Source organism: Geotrypetes seraphini, chromosome 3 (genome assembly GCF_902459505.1).
Source record: "Geotrypetes seraphini chromosome 3, aGeoSer1.1, whole genome shotgun sequence".
In the NCBI taxonomy this organism is placed as follows: Eukaryota; Metazoa; Chordata; class Amphibia; order Gymnophiona; family Dermophiidae; genus Geotrypetes; species Geotrypetes seraphini.
In genome coordinates this window covers 396,401,198-396,420,533 of record NC_047086.1, presented here as the reverse complement: position 1 = coordinate 396,420,533, position 19,336 = coordinate 396,401,198, and the positions used below count along the sequence as shown (strand labels likewise).

The window sequence follows — 19,336 nt, the reverse complement described above, 5'->3', positions numbered from 1 at the left end:
TTTTGATCAAACTTTAGTATTCCAGGCTAGCAAAACGAACACCTGGTGGAGTATTTTAATACCTCAAGCTCAATCTTATCATGCTTTTAGAAAAGTACTGAAAACCTATTTGTATGATAAATTCATATCTTAATTGTTTAGTATTGTATTTATTGATATATATATGTGGTGTATTTATATGCTTCGCTGATTGTTCAGCCTTTCTTGATGTAAACCGCCTAGAACTCATTGGTATGGCGGTATACAAAAATAAAGTTCATTATTATTATATTATCGACCCTCAGCTGTCCGTTCTCCTTGCTGAAAAGCCTTAACCCCTTTAGCTTTTGAGAGTCGTTTCATGAAACTATCATCTACTTACCGGTAATCATTAGGATCACCCTTCTCTGTACCTTTTCCCGTTCCACTATCTCTTTTATGAGATGTGGCGACCAGAATTACACACAATGAGGTTAGTTCTGTGAAGAGAACCAACATTTAATTGCCAAAATACGGCGCTCTGAGCATGAATCCTTGAATGGCGTTTGGGTTCCCAGATTCCATTGCAGAAGCCTATAAATGTCAGTATTTTATAACTGCTCATAAGTTCTTGACATTTCAATACTCTGCCCGAGCCCCTCCCTCTGTGCACCCCACTTCTATTTATGCGCTATGGTCCTGATTATGGAAGCGTGGCAGAAGATAGGCAGCTGTACGCACTGTACCGTTGCCTAACATCCCCCCCTTTTACAAAACCATAGCGCAGTTTATGGCACCTTCCACAGTGGCGATGCTTATGTTTAAGCTCTAAGTTTAGAGAATTAGGATGAATCCCTAAAATGCAATCTCACCATAGAGTGATAAGCATTATGATATTCTTTGTTTTATTTTCTCTTCCTTTCTGAATAATCTCTCTCGCTCTCTCTCTCTCTCTTCCACCTCTCCCTCATGGTCTTCAACACCTCTCTAACACCTCACCTCTGTGGTCTCCATCATTTCTCTCCTTCATTCTCCTCGCCCTCGGACTCCAACATCTATTTCTTCCTCCCCTCCCTCCGAGATCTCTAGTATCTCTCTCTTCCACCCCCTGGTCTCAAGCACCTCTCTCCTCTACCTTACCCCATGTTCTCCAGCATCTGTCTCCGCCAACCTCCCACCCTGCTGTTCTCCAGCCTCTGTCACTTGCACTCCTCACCCTACATCAGCAGTCTCCACCATCTCTCTTATTCCTTTCTTTCCTCCCTCCTTCTCTCCCTCCCTCTTCCTCCCCTCCACTCCGAGGTCTCTAGTATCTCTCTCCCACCTCCCTGTGGTCTCCAGCATCTCTCTCTTCCACCCCCTGGTCTGAAGCATCTTCTACCTTCCCCATGTTCTCCAGCATCTGTCTCTGCCAACCTCCCACCCTGCTGTTCTCCATCCTCTGTCACTTTCACCCACACCCTACATCAACAGTCTCCACCATATCTCTTATTCCTTTCTTTCCTCCCTCTTCCTCCCCTCCACTCCGAGGTCTCTAGTATCTCTCCCCCCATCCCCGTGGTTTCCAGCATCTCTCACTTCCACCCCCTGGTGTCAAGCACCTCTCTCTTCTACCTTCCCCATGTTCTCCAGCATCTGTCTCTACCAACCTCCCACCCTGCTGTTCTCCATCCTCTGTCACTTGCACTCCCCACCCTACATCAGCAGTTTCTACCATCTCTCTTATTCCTTTCTTTCCTCCCTCCTTCTTTCCCTCCCTATTCCTCCCCTTCCTCCCCTCCACTCCGAGGTCTCTAGTATCTCTCCCCCCCCCTCACTGTGGTTTCCAGCATCTCTCTATTCCACTCCCTGGTGTCAAGCACCTCTCTCTTCTACCTTCCCCATGTTCTCCAGCATCTGTCTCCACCAACCTCCATCCTTGCTGTTCGCCATCCTCTGTCACTTGCACTCCCCACCCTACATCAACAGTCTCCACCATCTCTCTCCTTTCATCCCTCCTTCTCTCCCTCCCTCTCCCCAGCAAGGTGTTTAGTCTTAAATTCCTCTAGGCCATTTATAATTTGAAGGGGTTAGAAGCTGGTAAGCAAATTTTCAAATTCTCAAGGCCAGGGGGGAGGGGGATAGATCGCAAGCTAGATTTTTTTTTGCATAAAAATTATTTTTATCATCTGATGACATGAGAATGTTTTCCTATTCTTTTGTGGCTGTAACATTGTGTTAGTGGGGTTCTTAGGAATCCAACCCCACTTGTTATAATAAGCATCGTGGAGACTCTCGTGTTATTTCTGTACTGATTTATGGTTCTTTTTCAATAAAATAGACTTGACAAAAATGTCTTTTTTTAACAATGTATCATCGCTGAGTGTGAAAACATAAAAGTTATAGCCATAATAGCAAGAACTTTGCTCCATTAAGCAAAACTAATAGCAAATTTCAAGGAAAACAGAGCTTTATATAATCAGTGGCTTTGAGAGACTTCAGGAAGGGCTTTAAAAAATTTTAAAAAATTATTTTCTGATCAAGCACAATGAAATTCATGGGGAAAACTTCAACTGGCACAGTTTTTCCAACTTTAAGTTTTTCTGGACAACCCTACCACACTGGAATCAGAACATGGCTGCAATCCCCACGTTTCCTAACTGTCCTGTTCTGATGTCTCTCTGCGGTGGTATTTTTTTTCCTAACTATCCCCCCTCTTATGAACGCATAGCGCGGGTTTTTGTGCCGGCAGTAGCGGTAACTGTTCCGACGCTCATAGGAATTCTGTGAGTGTCAGAGCAGTTACCATCGCTGCCGGCGTGAAAACCTGCGCCATGCGTTCGTAGAAGAGGGGGTACATTTTGACTCATTAAACTGAACGTTTGTGCTATCTGAGAGATTGTGCCAGTGTGCCGTGGGGCTGGCGGCGCACTTTTCAACCCAAGCTCCTACTGTCTCCTCTGCTTTGGCTCACTCTAGATTCACGTTGACACCAAGAGCGCCACGCAGATGTTCGAGTTGGTAAAGAAGCGATTGAAACACACGGAGGCGTATCCATACTTGTTATCGATTCTCCAGCATTCCTTGCAGATGCCTTGTGAGTATATCCAACGTGGAAGCGAGACGGGATGGGGCCGGGGTTGAGGTTTCCTGCAGTCCTGGGGCATGGAAACTCTCAGGGCCTTAAAAGTCTCCTTAAAGTAGCAGGAACAGCTAAAATATAGATTTTCCTGAGATAGCGGCACGTTCTTTACTCTGCGGGTGTTTGGCTCATTCAGAGCCCACCCTGACCTCTTCCGGAACCCTTAGTAGTCATCATCCACTGCCCCATGCAAGCACTACACAGATTCACAAAAAGCATGAATAGATATAACTTGCTCCGTCGAGACAGAGAGGGCAAAATAGGAGGACGGGTAGCACTATACATCAAAGAGGACATCAAAGTTATCAGAATCACAGGGGTCAAGTATAACGGGGAATCCCTCTGGGTTAACCTGGCCAGGGGAAATGACAAATGCCTGTATCTTGGCATTGTATATAGACCTCCAAGGCAACAGGATGACATGGACATAGAATTAATCGAAGACATCGAGACCATCACACTGCGTGGAGACACAGTACTGTTGGGGGACTTCAATATGCCTGATGCCGATTGGAACAAACTTTCCGCTATGACCAGCGGCAGCAGGAGGCTACTAACCTCCATACAGGGAGCATGACTCAAACAGATGGTATTGGAGCCCACTAGGGATCAGGCGATACTGGACCTGATACTCACCAACGGAGCTAGTGTCACAGAGGTTTCAGTGGGCGAAGTGTTAGCCTCCAGTGACCACAACATGGTGTGGTTTCACCTCAGGAAAGGTTTCACTAGATCAAACACATCCACAAAGGTCCTTAGCTTTAAAGGTACTAAATTCAAGAGCATGGGAAATTTTGTCTACGAGACGCTACAAAACCAGGACACAACAGATAGTGTGGAGGTACTGTGGTCTGCTCTAAAATCTACACTACAGGAAGCAACCAACCTCTATATAAAAAAAGTGAGTAAACAGCGGAGAAATAATAAACCTCAGTGGTTCTCCGCGGAGATCTCGGAACTCGTGAAACAGAAGAAAAGAGCATTTGTATCCTACAAACAATCAGAAAGACTAGAAGCTAAAGAAGACTATCGGGCAAAATCTAGAACTGTCAAAACAGCAGTCAGAGATGCCAAACTTCGGATGGAAGAGAATCTAGCAAATAATATAAAAAAAGGGGATAAATCCTTTTCAGATATGTTAGTGACAGGAAAAGGAACACAGATGGGATAGTGCGCTTTAGGAAACCTGGCGGTAAATATGTAGAATCGGACTCCGATAAAGCCGAACTACTCAATGAATACTTCTGCTCAGTCTTTACCTGCGAGGTGCCGGGATACAGTCCACAGCTGCAGGCAAGGGAGAGCTCAAACGACCCGTTCCGGAATTTTGAATTTATCGCCGGCAGCGTCTACCAAGAACTATCAAGGCTCAAAGTGAACAAAGCCATGGGACCGGATAAACTACATCCCAGAGTACTTAGGGAGTTGAGAGATGTCCTTGCGGAACCGTTAGTGATGCTCTTCAATCTTTCCCTGAGTATAGGAAGAGTCCCATTGGACTGAAAAACAGCTAACGTCATTCCGCTGCACAAAAAGGGATGCAAGACGGAGGCTGAAAATTACAGACCGGTAAGTCTCACATCGATAGTGTGTAAACTTATGGAAACGTTGATTAAACACAAATTAGATACGATCCTAAACGATGAGAGACTAAAGGATCTCCACCAACATGGATTTACAAAGGGAAGGTCCTGCCAATCCAATCTGATCAGTTTCTTCGACTGGGTAACGAAAAAGCTAGATATGGGAGAGTCCCTGGATATCGTGTACTTGGACTTTAGTAAGGCTTTTGACAGTGTCCCATACCGTAAGTTATTGAACAAGATGAGTTCGTTGGGATTAGGGGAAACATTGATGGCATGGGTTAAAGACTGGCTCAGCGGCAGACTTTAGAGGGTGGTGGTAAATGGTACTCCTTCCGAAACGTTGGAAGTGATCAGGACTCGGTCTTGGGTCCCATCCTATTTAATATCTTTGTACAGGACCTGCCTAACGGACTTCGAGGCAAAATTGCATTATTTGCCGACGACGCTAAACTGTGCAACATAGTGGGCAAAAGCACAATGCCCAACAGAATGACGCAGGACCTACTCTTACTGGAACAATGGTCTGCAATTTGGCAACTGAGTTTTAATGCCAAAAAATGTAAGGTTATGCACCTTGGCAGCAGAAATCCATGCAGTACTTACACTCTGAATGGTGAGACCTTAACAAGAACTGCTGCAGAACATGACCTAGGAGTAATCATTAGTGAAGATATGAAGATTGCCAATCAAGTAGAGAAAGCTTCATCCAAGGCTAAGCAAATGCTGGGATGCATCCGAAGAAGTTTTGTCAGCCAGAAGCCCGAAGTTGTAATGCCATGGTGAGATCTCATCTGGAATATTGTGTTCAATTTTCGAGGCTACATTATCAAAAGGATGAACTGAGAGTGGAGTCGGTTCAGCAAATGGTCACCAGGATGGTCTCAGGACTCAAGGATCTCCCATATGAGGAATGTCTAGGTAAGTTGCAGCTATACTCTTTCGAGGAACATAGAGAGAGGGGAGATATGATAGAGACGTTCAAATATGTAACTGGCCGTATTGAGGTAGAAGAAGATATCTTTTTCCTTATAGGATCTACGGTAACAAGAGGGCATCCGTTGAAACTCAGGGGTGGGAGATTTCATAGCAACACTAGGAAGTATTTCTTCACTGAAAGGGTGGTTGATCGTTGGAATGATCTTCCACTTCAGGTAATTAAGGCAAGCAACGTGCTCGATTTTAAGGAAAAATGGGATAAGCATGTGGGTTCACTTTGTGGAAGTGCTTAGGGGGAGGGTCCTTAGAGTGGGCAGACTTGTTGGGCCAGTGGCCCTTTTCTGCCGTCATATTCTATGTTTCTATGATTTGTAGAGCAACTACTTTGGTCTACTCTCCCCACTTTTACAAAGTTCTACAGAGCTGTTCCTGGCCAAATCCAAAGGTCTTTACTCTACGTCAACCTTCTCAATCTATCTGCCACCTTTGATACTGTTCATCACCGCCTACTCCTTGTTGCTGTCCTTGTTGGGATTCTAGGGTTCTGTCCTCTCCTGGTTTTCTTCCTATCTCTCCCATCGCACCTTCAGCGTATGCAAGGGTGGTTCCTCCTCCACAGCCTTCCCGCTATCAATTGGTGTACCTCAAGGCTCTGTCCTGGGACTGCTCCCGCTCCTTTTCTCAGTCTACACCTGCTCACTTGGAGAGCTGATCTTCTCCCATGGTTTCCAGGATCACCTCTGTGCTGATGACTCTCAGATCTACCTCTCCACACCAGACATCTCTACTGAAACCCAGATCCGGGCTTCAGCCTGCCTGTCTGACATTGCCACCTGGATGTTCCACCGTCATCTAAAAGTGAATATGGCTAGGACAGAGCTGCTCATCTTCCCGCCTAAACCCACCTCCTAGTTCCCCCAGTTCTTTGTCTATTGAAAACACTCTCATCCTCCCGGTCTTATCTGCTCACAATCTCTTGGTCATTTTTGACTTCTCTCTCTCCTTCTCCACCCAGATACAACATATTGCTAAAATGGGCCGCTTCTTCTTCTATAACATTACTAAAATCCGACCCTTCCCCTCCAAGCATACTACCAAAACCCTTATTCACTCCCTCATCACCTTGCGCCTAGATTATGGCAACTCGTTACTCTCAGGTTTTCCGTTCAGCCATCTTTCTCCCCTTCAATCCGTCCAGAATTCGGCTGCACAACTCACGTTACCCCTCTCCTAAAGTCACTTCATTGACTTCCCATCCGCTTCCGAATACAATTCAAACTCCTCATACTGACCAATTCAAACTCCTCATACTGACCTACAAATGCATTCATTCGGCTGCCCCTCACTACCTCTCTTCACTTATCTCCCCCTATGTTCCCCCCGCAAGCTCTGCTCAGCTAGTAAGTCCCTCTTACCTGTGCCCTTCTCCTCCTCTGCCATCTCCAGACTCCATCCCTTCTATCTTGGTGCGTAGTATCCCTGGAACAAACTGCCAAATCCCTAAGGCGGACTCTGTCTCTGGCAGTTTTCAAGTTAAAAGTCCACCTCTTTGAGAGTGCTTTTAACTCCTCTCACCTTGGGTTCTGCATCCCCAACCTTATATGTCATGTCTGCCCAAGTTAGATTGCAAGCTCTTCTGAACAGGGACTGTCTATTAAATCTCAAAATGTACAGCGCTGCGTATGCCTTTCAGCGCTATAAAAGTGATAAATAATAAATAGCACAGCTGCTGAACAGACCATCATCAGATCCCCATGCAGGTTTCATGCTGACCCCATAAGACAGAGACATTTGGCATGTGAGTGCGTATAAGACGAGGTTTAGAAATAAGGGTCATAAAAAACATTATCACTAAAAAGAAGTCTATTTTGTCAAAAAAGAAGAGAGATCTAGTAATAAGAACAAAAAGGGTCACAAGGAGATTTAAAGGGTTGATTTAAAGGGTAAACTTGAATTCCTCCCGGTGAGGCAATGGCAGGGCCAGCTCAAAGCATGAGCCAGGTGAGGTACTAGTTCAGGACAGCAAAGCTCAAAGCTTAAAGCAGACTGGAGAAAATATTGCTTTACACAACATGTAATTAAACGCTGGAATTCATTGCCTGAGAATGTGGTGAAATCAGTTAGCTTAGCAGGGTTTAAAAAAGGTTTGGATAAATTCCTAAGAGAAAAGTCCATAGGCCATTAGCGAGATGGCTAGGGGAAATTCACTGCTTATTCCTAGGTTAAGCAGCATAAAAATCAGTTTTACTCTTTGGATTCTTGCCAGGTACTTGTGACCTGGGTTGGCCACTTTTGGAAACAGGATACTGGGCTTGATAGCCTTTGCTCTGTTCCGGGATAGCAATTCTGATGCTCTTATGTGAGCCAAATAAAGGACAATCAAGCCATTGTGGCATCACTGATGAAGTTGACTCTCAGGCATTGGTGGAATGAGACATTATGACATCATAATCTCAGCTCTGGAATGTTGCTACTCTTTGGGTTTCTGCCAAGTACTTGGGACCTGTTGCAACAGGATACTGGGCTTGATGGACCTTTGGTCTGTCCCAGTATGGCAATTTCTTATGTTCTTAAGGTACTAAAAGCCTGCCTCACAGGGTCAGCCTTCACAGTGGCGAGAGCATGTTCCGTTCTCAATGCTGTGCTCTCGGTACAACCACTGGCACCACTTGTGTTTAAACCAGGAATGGTGCTGACGGCCAAGAGTGGAGAACAGCTTCAAAGAGGGTCTGGACAGGTACCTGGAGGACAAAGGGATTGAGGGGTACAGATAGGAGTAGAGGTAGGTATTAGGGATAGGATTAGAGGATTAGAGGCAGTTACAAAATTAGTCAGGGACACTGTTCAGGCAATTAGGCCTGATGGGCCGCCGCAAGAGCGGACCGCTGGGCAGGATGGACCTCTGGTCTGCCCCAGCGGAGGCAACTTCTTATGTTCTTATGCTGTAAAAAGAGAGTCTGTGCCAGCGAGGAAGGGCAGGGAGGACACTGATGCCAGGTGGGTAGGGAGGAGCCGATGCTGGCAAGGGTGATGGGGGAGCCACAAGTCCTTGAGCCAGCACTGGACAGAAGGAAGGCGATTTGGGCTCTGTACACCTCCCCTTTGGCAAGATGATTTCTTCCAGTTTAATGTAAAATTCTGCTCACACATACAGTTTTTCAAAATGTCAACTTTAATTGTACGAGAGACGGGACTGAAAGAAACCAGTTGTGAAGAGGTGTCCATTTTCAGCTCAGTTTTCCAATCAGGTTCGGTGTGGACTATCCTGCCAAGAAAAGGCTGAGATTGCATGGGAAGAGAGGAAACGAGCTTCCAGTGCTGAAACAAGGGGGGGGGGGTGTTCCTTCTCTCCACTCGCCTCTAAGAAAGCACAAAGATAGCTCTGCTGCACTGAGGGGACGCAAGGGAGCCTGTGGCAGTGGTGTAGCCAGACAGCCAATTTTAAGTGGGCCTGAGCCCAAAGTGGGTGGGCATCTCTCTCTTTCCCTCCCTTCCCACCCCCAGCCTGTGCAGCATTTCCGTTTCTCCTCAGGTTGCCTGCAGCAGTACCTACACGTTGCTGACAGCTGACCTGGAATAGGGTTCCCAGATTTTCAGGAATGAAAATCTGGACCCATGAGGACGTGTCCAGGGAAATCCGGACGTTTGGTAACCCTAACCCGGAAGCCTTCCCTCTGACCCAAATGCATCGGAGGTAAGGCTTCTGGGTCAGCTTGGTCCTTCCAGCTCCAAGACCCGCCAGTCCAAAATGGTGGGCCTTCCCCTCCCGGGTGTATCATGTGATGCACGGGGAGAGGCCTTAGGCATCTGAGACAATCAGGGCCTTGAGCTCCTTCCTCTGTATCCTGGGATACAGAGGGAGGCGCAGCGGGGGGTGCATCTGGTGTCAGGAGGGAGTGGGCATCCTTCCTGCCAATTTTGGCTGTCACAGGAGTTTTTCATGATAGCAGGAGAGAGCGGGCATCCCTCCTGTCTCTCTGTTGGGGGGTTCGTGGATCCACGGTTGTCGTCGGGAGGGGGGATGGTGGCTTGGCTTTTTTTTTTTTAATGGGGCAGATATTGTGCAAGTGTACCTCACATACATAGCATCTGTGCCCATTTTTAAAAAAAGGTATGGCGTTTTAAGAACATAAGCAATGCCTCCGCTGGGTCAGACCTGAGGTCCATCGTGCCCAGCAGTCTGCTCACGCGGCAGCCCAACAGGTCCAGGACCTATGCAGTAATCCTCTATCTATACCCCTCTATCCCCTTTTGCAACAGAAAATTGTCCATTCCTTTCTTGAACCCCAATACCGTACTCTGTCCTATCACTCCCTCTGGAAGCGCATTCCAAGTGTCCACCACCCGTTGGTGAAGAAAAACTTCCTAGCATTGGTTTTGAATCTGTCCCCTTTCAGCTTTTCCGAATGCCCTCTCGTTCTTGTAGTTTTTGAAAGTTTGAAGAATCTGTCCCGTTCCACTTTCTCTATGCCCTTCATGATCTTGTAAGTCTCTATCTTATCCCCTCTAATTCTCCTCTTCTCCAGAGAAAAGAGCCCCAGTTTCTCCAGTCTCTCAGCGTATGAAAGGTTTTCCATACCTTTTATCAGACGCGTTGCTCTCCTCTGAACCCTCTCGAGTATCGCCTTATCCTTCTTAAGGTACGGCGACCAATATTGGACGCAGTACTCCAGATGCAGACGAACCATCGCCCGATACGACGGCAGGATAACTTCTTTCGTTCTGGTAGTAATACCCTTCTTGATTATACCTAGCATTCTATTCGCTCTCTTAGCGGCCACTGCGCTCTGTGCCGTCAGCTTCATTGTCTTGTCCACCTATAAATATATTAATTTGTATCAGTAGGACAGGTAAGCAACTGGTCCTGACCAGTCGCTTTTTTCGGACCACTAAAAGCGATTACCTTTTTTTTGTGCATCGGAAAGCGGTGTTAGTGCATCAATCATTCGGCTAGTGTGCATGGCCTTTTAATATTATAGAGCTTATTTGCACAGATTGGGCAAAAAAGCCATGCAGTGAGCCGTTTTGTGCATCGGGTCGGCAAATTCGATCGTCGCTAAACCAATCAAATCCGCTTTAGCGACGATCGTTAGACAAGCACTGACTTCAGTGTGTTTAGCTCTTAGTCGCTATTCTAGAATTCTGCGTGCCAGTTCTGGGGAGGGGGGGGGGTGGACATGAGAGGGGGGGCGTGTCTAGGAGTTATAAGCAGGTTCTAGAATCCCAGGAGTTACAAGTAAAACAGACGCAAACACTTAAACCAGCCTTTGACATGGCGTAAGGGTTCGCGCCTAAGGTTAGGTGCAAAACTATTACTGCTTCAGGAAGATGTTAACGACGTATCTCTTCTCTTTGTAACTTTTGCCTCACGTCTTGTCAAATGCAGCATCTGTTCTGGATTCCTTTCCTCTAAGCATCCGCAATTTTACTGTAATTGTCTGATCTTGATCTAACTCTTATTGTAAGCTGCATAGATTCCTCGTAGAAATTGGGGTAGAATGGTGTAGAATTGACTTCACAAAACAGGGGAACAACAAAACCACAAATGAAATACCAGAAACCAAGAATGGAATTGTCCAAAAAAGAATGATGTGCACTAAAAAAAGTGTCCACAAACTCATCTGAAGGTGTAGAGATCTTTATTCTTCCAATATCATCATGGTACAATCAATGATTCAATGACTCGACACGTACATGTTTCGTGCAACAGGCCTGCCTCAGGAGTCTTAAGAATCACAGAACAAGAAATGGACTTACTGCCAAAACACATGGACAGTACCAATTTTCAAATAAAATCTAAAAGCTGGCGCGTAGAGCAATTCAACCCGACAAGACTCGTATTTTTTTAATGGCAGTTCCGCATGGAACTGCCATTATAGATTTTGCACTTAGCATTCATCATCCCAGTTCCTAAATTTTAACGCTCGTTCTTGACGCTACCCCTTAGTGAGTGTAGAGATGAAGACAGGGCCAGCTCAAGGGACTTTAGAGCCTTGTGCCAAGTTTTGTATTGGCGCCTCCCTCCCATTAATATTTGGTATCTCTATCCTCCCCCCCCCCCCCCCCCCCCCCCCCCCCCGTGGTATGATATCTTCCCCTCTCTCAGGGCTTCCCTTCCTGCTGTACCAGGTGAGAGGCACATAGAAACATAGAGTATGACGGCAGAAAAGGGCCAGCGGTCCAACAAGTCTGCCCACTCAAGAACCCTCCCTCATCAAGTCCGACCTCCCTCAACAAGTCTGCCCACTCAAGAGTCCCCCGTCCCATGAGAATCTATCTTACAAGCATAACTCTGTAGCAACCCCACTTGTTTGCCCCATCGTCTCTTGAAGTCGAGCACGCTACTGGCCTCGACCACCTGGCATGGTAGGTCATTCCATCGATCAATCACCCTTTCGGTGAAGTAGTATTTCCTGGTGTTTCCATGAAATCTTCCCCCTTTAAGTTTTAGAGGATGCCCTCTTGTCACTGTGGGACCCTTAAGAAAAAAGATTTCTTCCTCCACTTCAATGCGGCCCGTGAAGTATTTGAATGTTTCTATCATGTCCCCTCTTTCTCTGCACTCCTCGAGAGAATATAAGCGCAGTCTGGTCAGATGTTCTTCATATGGGATGTCTTTAAGACCTGAGACCATCCTAGTGGCCGTTCTCTGGATTGACTCCATCCTCTTCACATCCTTTTGATAATGTAGCCTCCAAAACTGGACACAGTACTCCAGGTGCGGTCTCACCATGGATCTGTACAAGGGCAGTATGACTTCAGGCTTTCGGCTGATAAAGCTCCTTCTGATGCAACCCAGCATTTGTCTAGCCTTTGCTGAAGCTTTCTCCACCTGATTTGCAGCTTTCATGTCTTCTCGGATGAGAACTCCCAAGTCCCTTTCTGCAGTAGTTCTTGTTAAGTTTTCACCGTTCAAGATGTATGTTCTGCATGGATTTCCGCTTCCGAGATGCATTACTTTACATTTCTTGGCATTAAAGTTTAGTTGCCAAGTACTGGACCATTGTTCCAGTAAAAGTAGGTCCTGCTCCATAGTGTTGGGCCTGGTTGCGCTGCCAGGTTCTGTTGCCCTGGCTACAACGTTGCATAGTTTAGCGTCATTGGCAAATAATGTAATTTTGCCTCGAAGTCCCTGAGTCAGATCCCTTATAAAGATGTTAAACAGCATCGGGCCCAAGACCGAGCCCTGTGGCACTCTGCTGGTCACTTTTGACGTTTTTGAGGGAATACCATTTACCATCACCCTTTGTAGCCTGCTGTTAAGCCAGTCTTCTACCCATGCTGTCAGTGTTTCTCCTAGTCCTAATGAGTTCATCTTGTTCAATAACCTACAGTGTGGGACACTATCAAAAGCCTTACTGAAGTCTAAATACATGATGTCCAGGGACTCGCCCCCATCCAGTTTTTTTGTTACCCAGTCAAAGAAGTTTATCAGATTGGATTGACAAGACTTTCTCTTTGTAAAGCCATGCTGGTGGGGATCCCTTACTTTTTCACCATCCAGAATCGTGTTCAATCTGTTTTTAATCAACGTTTCCATGAGTTTGCTCACTATTGATGTGAGACTCACCGGTCTATAATTTTCAGCCTCTGACCTACATCCCTTTTTGTGGAGTGGGATAACGTTGGCAGATTTCCAGTCCAGGGGCACTTTTCCCTTGCTTAGGGAAAGATTGAAGAGCTCGGCTAATGGTTTTGCCAGGACATCTCTCAATTCTCGAAGTACCCTAGGGTGTAGATTATCCGGGCCCATTGCTTTGTTAACTTTTAGTTTTGATAGCTCGCGGTAGACGTCGCTCGCAGTAAATTCCATGTCCCGGAATGGGTCCTCCGCACTCTCCTCCGTTTGTAGCTGAGGACCGGATCCTGGCGCTTCGCAGGTGAAGACTGAGCAGAAGTAATTATTGAGTAGTTCTGCTTTGTCTGCATCCGAGTCTGTAAAGTCGCCGTCAGGTTTCTTTAGGCACCCAATACCACTTGTGTTCTTCTTCCTGTCGCTAACGTATTTAAAAGAGGATTTCTCCCCTTTCTTGACCTGCCTAGCTATGTTTTCTTCCATCCAGAGTTTGGCCTCTCTGACTGTCATTTTAACTTTTCTGGATTTCGCTAGGTAGGTTTCTTTAGCTTCCAGTCGTTGTGATTGCTTGTAGGTATCGAAAGCTTTTTTCTTTTGCTTTACTAGTTCTGAGATCTCCGCTGAGAACCACTGTGGTCTATTTTTTCTGCGTCGTTTGCTCACGGTTTTTATATATATGTTGGTTGCTTCCTGCAAGGTAGATTTCAGCTCCGACCATAGTGCCTCTACCTTGTCCTTCGTGCTTCGGTTTTGCAGCGCCTTGTAGACATAGTCCCCCATATCCTGAAAATTTGTTCCTTTAAAATTTAGGACTTAGTTGATGTATTTGACCTAGCGGTTCCTTCCTTGAGGTGGAACCACACCATGTTGTGGTCACTGGAGGCCAAGGTATCTCCCTCCGATACCTCTGTGACACTGTCTCCGTTGGTGAGTAACAGGTCCAGGATTGCCTGGTCCCTGGTGGGTTCTAATACCATCTGCTTGAGGCGTGCTCCACACATGGTAGCTAGTAGCCATCAGGGCACTGATGATAAAGAGTTCTAAAATCTCAGTTTGGCATCTATCCCCTCTTGAAGTTTGAAGGTAGACAGGACCAGGATTTTGGCGCTTGGGGAGAGTGTGACGCAGTGGTTAAAGCTACAGCCTCAGCACCCTGAGGTTGTGGGTTCAAACCCATGCTTCTCCTTGTGACCCTGGGCAAGCCACTTAATCCCCCCATTGCCCCAGGGACATTAGGTAGATTGTGAGCCTGCCGAGACAGACAGGGAAAAATGTTTGAGTGCCTGAATAAATTCATGTAAACCATTCTGAACTCTCTTGGGAGAACGGTATAGAAAATTGAATGAATAAATAAATAAATATTACCAGTGCCATTTATCACCTGGTCCATAGGCTGAGTCAGCTCTGGACGGAGATTAAAGGCTCACTTTTTAAACTAGCCACACTGACACAAAGCCCATGGTCTTATCTGAGGGCAATTTTCAGAGATCCAGTTCAAGCCCACAACTTGAGAGAGGCTTTAATACAGCGCCTGGTAAACTTTGCAAAGCTGCGGCACACTAAACGGGGTGGCTGTGGCTCGAGGGCATCCGGAAGTGCGCAGATGTTGACACAATGCTGTCACACGCATGCGTGATGTCATCACGTCAGTGCATGCGCAAAGGCCCTCCAGATGGGGCCTTGATCCACCAGCAGGGGGTGCTGGAAGGGAAGAGGCGCGGAGATAAGGAAAGGTGCTGATGCAGGCCGACTGTCTACAAGATGTGCCTCTCGCTGTGGCATGTCCTGTAGGCAGTCAGCCAGTGCCTTTCCTCCTCCCCGGCGTCTCACTTGGGCGGCACACAGTTTGCGTTACGCGGCTTTAATAGCATAGCTCACTTAGTATGCCACCCTTCTCAGAGTGGTGTACAGTATTAAATAAAACATGCAATAAAGTTATTACAATTAAAGACAACTAGTACACATGTAGAGTTGAGATTTATGGGGATAGGGAGGCCCGGTATTCAGAGAACACTTTCCCATTCTAAGCCTTCTAGAACATTCCCCAACCAAGATAAATTCTAGTTGATGAATTACCCTCTAATCCTTCTAGAAGCCCTCTAGCGTTAGTCGCATCCCAGTCTAACTGGTCCTGTTGTGTGTTTGTTGTCATCTCACTGCAGATAAGCGGAACGGGACAAATTTCCAGCAGTGGCAGCTCCTGGACAGGATATTACAGCAGATTGTCTTGCAGGATGAGAGAGGGGAGGACCCTGATGTGGCACCACTGGATAACTTTAATGTGAAGAATATCATCAAGATGTAAGCCGCAACGTTTCTCTCTCCTTTTACTACCGTTACTTATCATTTCTATAGAGCTGCTAGATGTACACAGTGCTGTACATTAAAGCATTCAAAAGGCAGTCCCTGCTCAGTAGAGCTTACAGTCTAATCAAACAGACAGACAGGGCAAGTAGGGAGGGGTTAGGGAGTTTCTCAGACATGGGTGGGGGGTGTTAGGAGTTAAAAGCAGCCTCGAAAAAGTGAGCTTTTAGCCTGGATTTGAATAGTTCATTACATTAGAGATTTCTATTCCGCCAGTGCCTTGCGGTTTCAAGGCGGATTACAAAAGTGAATTACATGAAGAAGATATCTGGTAATTTCTAGAGGAGATAAAGAGTAGATGAGGTTGTTTTGGGGAATCGGGAAGGTATTGGGAAGTGGGAAGGAGCTAGCGGTATTAAGTCGTTTGCAGGAATTTCTTGAAAAGTAGAATCTTTATTTCTTTTCTGAATGTTATGTAGTCTGGGGTAGAGAGTTGCGTGGGAACAGAAATCTCACCCATCCCCGCCCGTCCCCGCCAGGATCCTCTCCATCCCCACCCATCCCCGTCAGGATCCTCTCCATCCCCATCCGTCCACGCCAGGATCCTCTCCATCCCCTCCCATCCCCGTCAGGATCCTCTCCGTCCCCACTCATCCCCGTCAGGATCCTCTCCATCCTCACCAGGATCCTCTCCGTCCCCACCCGTCCCCGCCAGGATCCTCTCCGTCCCCTCCCATCTCTGTCAGGATCCTCTCCGTCCCCATCCATCCCCGTCAGAATCCTCTCCGTCCCCGCCAGGATCCTCTCCGTCCCCTCCCATCCCCACCAGGATCCTCTCCGTCCTCACCAGGATCCTCTCCGTCCCCACCCGTCCCCGCCAGGATCCTCTCCGTCCCCATCCATCCCCGTCAGAATCCTCTCCATCCCCGCCAGGATCCTCTCCGTCCCCTCCCATCCCCGCCAGGATCCTCTCCGTCCCCATCCATCCCCGTCAGAATCCTCTCCATCCCCGCCAGGATCCTCTCCGTCCCCTCCCATCCCCACCAGGATCCTCTCCGTCCCCACCCATCCCTGTAAGGATCCTTTCCATCCCCACCCATCCCCGTCAGGATCCTCTCCGTCCCCGCCAGGATCCTCTCCGTCCCCACCCGTCCCCGTCAGGATCATCTCCATCCCCATCCGTCCATGCCAGGATCCTCTCCATCCCCTCCCATCCCCGTCAGGATCCTCTCCGTCCCCACCCATCCCCGTCAGGATCCTCTCCGTCCTCACCAGGATCCTCTCCGTCCCCGCCCATCCCCGCCAGGATCCTCTCCATCCCCTCCCATCCCCACCAGGATCCTCTCCGTCCCCACCCATCCCTGTAAGGATCCTTTCCATCCCCACCCATCCCCGTCAGGATCCTCTCCGTCCCCGCCAGGATCCTCTCCGTCCCCACCCGTCCCCGTCAGGATCATCTCCATCCCCATCCGTCCATGCCAGGATCCTCTCCATCCCCTCCCATCCCCGTCAGGATCCTCTCCGTCCCCACCCATCCCCGTCAGGATCCTCTCCGTCCTCACCAGGATCCTCTCCGTCCCCCCCCATCCCCGCCAGGATCCTCTCCATCCCCTCCCATCCCCGCCAGGATCCTCTCCGTCCCCACCCATCTCTGTCAGGATCCTCTCCGTCCCCATCCATCCCCGTCAGGATCCTCTCCATCCCCGCCAGGATCCTCTCCGTCCCCTCCCATCCCCGCCAGGATCCTCTCCGTCCCCATCCATCCCTGTCAGGATCCTTTCCATCCCCACCCATCCCCGTCAGGATCCTCTCCGTCCCCGCCAGGATCCTCTCCGTCCCCACCCATCCCCGCCAGGATCCTGTCCGTCCCCACCTGTCCCCGCCAGGATCCTCTTCGTCCCCACCCGTCCCTGTCAGGATCCTTTCTGTCCCCACTGGTCACCGTCAGGATCTTTTCCGTCCCCACCCATCCCCGCAAGGAATTACCTCCATCCCCGCCCGTCCCCATAAAAAGCAGCAGAACTAGGTCATTAGTACTCAGACTTAATGGGGTGGGTCTGTAGAGTGGGCAGACTTGATGGGCTATAGCCCTTTTCTGCCGTCATCTTTCTATGTTTCTATGATCATCAATTCCACAGTTTCTTTTGCTGTTTTCCACGTGGAATCTCTTTGGTGGAACCCTTTTTTTGTTTTCTGTTCAGGTAATTAACTTATAAACCCCCTCTTTTACTAAGGCTGACATGTCCATTATATTATATAGACGAACCCTACTTCCAAAACCTTCCATCCCCGTGGGAGTCCCGTAGGCTAGAGGGGGGACCTCGTGGGAGTCCCGTGGGACAGAGGGGGGTCCCCATGGGAGTCCCGTGAGTTAGGGGGGATTCCCGCGGGATTCCCACGATCCCCGTTCCCGTGCAGACCTCTAGTCTGGGGTCATAATTAGGAGATTGGAACGGAGCTTGACATACTGACTCAGGCAGTCCGTTCCAGGCATATGGTGCAGCAAGAGAGAAGGAACGTAGTCTGGAGTTGACAGCAGAGGAGAAGGGTACGGATAAGAGAGAATTACCTGATTAACTGAGTTCCTGGGAAGAAGTATAGGGAGAAATAAGAGAGGAGAGATTTTGAGGAACTTCAGAGTGAAGGCTCTTGTAAGTCAATAATAGGAATTTAAACTGTATGCGGAAGTGGATAGGAAGTCAGTGAAGTGACCTGAGCAGAGGGGTGATGTGAGCATAGCGACTCTGGCGGAATATAAGTTGTGCGGCAGGATTTTGAACGGATTGAAGGGGAATTAAATAAATAAATGTGAGAAGCAAGTTACAGTAGTCTAGGCGAGCGATGATGAGGGATGTGGTAGTGCGCTCAGAGAAGAAGGGTCGGATTTGGGTGATATTGTATAGAGAGAAGCGACAGGTTTGGGCGATCTGTTGGATTTGTGCAGAGAAAGAAAGAAACGGTCAAATATGGCCCCGATTGTTGTGAGCTGGAGAGGCAGGGAGGATAAGAGTTATCAACTGAGATCATTTTATATTTGCCATTAGGAAACATCTACGTGATCTTCGGCTCTTTGATTTTCCTACTGCAAAAGGATGTGTGTATAAACGCTTTTTTAGTAAGATCTTAGCATATCAGGCAGCTTTATGGGATAAACAAATTAGTATGTATCTTTCTCTCTCTGCTTCTTATATAGCATTTAGAAAATTTATGAAGACCGATCTATTTGGTAAATATTTTAATTAATTAATTTTGTTTATACTTATATTTTATTTTTGTTAACCGCACAGAACCGCAAGGTCGGTAGCTGCGGTATATACGAAATTTTGTTATGTTATGTTAGAGAGTGGGGAGAGAGGAGAGGTAGGTTTAGACGGAAGGATAAGTAGCTCGGGGCTCCTTTTACTAAGGCGCACTAGTGTTTTTAGCGCACGCAGGAAATTACTGCGTGCTACGCTTGTAGAACTAACGCCAGCTCAATGCTGGCGTTAAGGTCTAGCGCGTGCTATTCGCGCGTTAAAGCCCTTAGTAAAAGGAGCCCTCAGTCTTGGCCATGTTCAGTTTTAAGTGGCAGCACTGTCAGACAGGCAGGCTGAGACTCGGGCCTGGATTCCTGCAGCCATTTCAGGTGTAGAGAGGTGGACCTGGGAGTCTTCAGCATAGAGGTGATGTCGAAAGCCATGGGAGGAGATCAGAGGTAGAGAATGACACGGGGAAAAAATCTGTCCCCGTCACCGGCCCACCATCCTCTGCACCGCCCCGTCACCGCCGTTCCCTTCACCGCCCCGTCACCGTCACCGCCATCCCTTTCACCGCCCCGTCACCGCCACTGCCATCCCTTTCACCGCCCCGTCACCG

The 19,336-nt window shown here is 47.9% G+C and overlaps 1 protein-coding gene across 2 annotated transcripts in view; it reads left to right on the top strand.

Moving 5' to 3' along the window:
* Positions 1-19,336, top strand: part of DAAM2 (dishevelled associated activator of morphogenesis 2) — a 460,184-nt gene that overhangs the window by 278,085 nt on the left and 162,763 nt on the right. For both annotated transcript variants that reach the window (XM_033939628.1, XM_033939627.1), the window contains exons 10-11: positions 2,917-3,034; positions 15,340-15,478. In XM_033939628.1, coding sequence (XP_033795519.1) covers positions 2,917-3,034; positions 15,340-15,478 — 257 coding nt within the window. The remainder of the gene's footprint in view (positions 1-2,916; positions 3,035-15,339; positions 15,479-19,336) is intronic.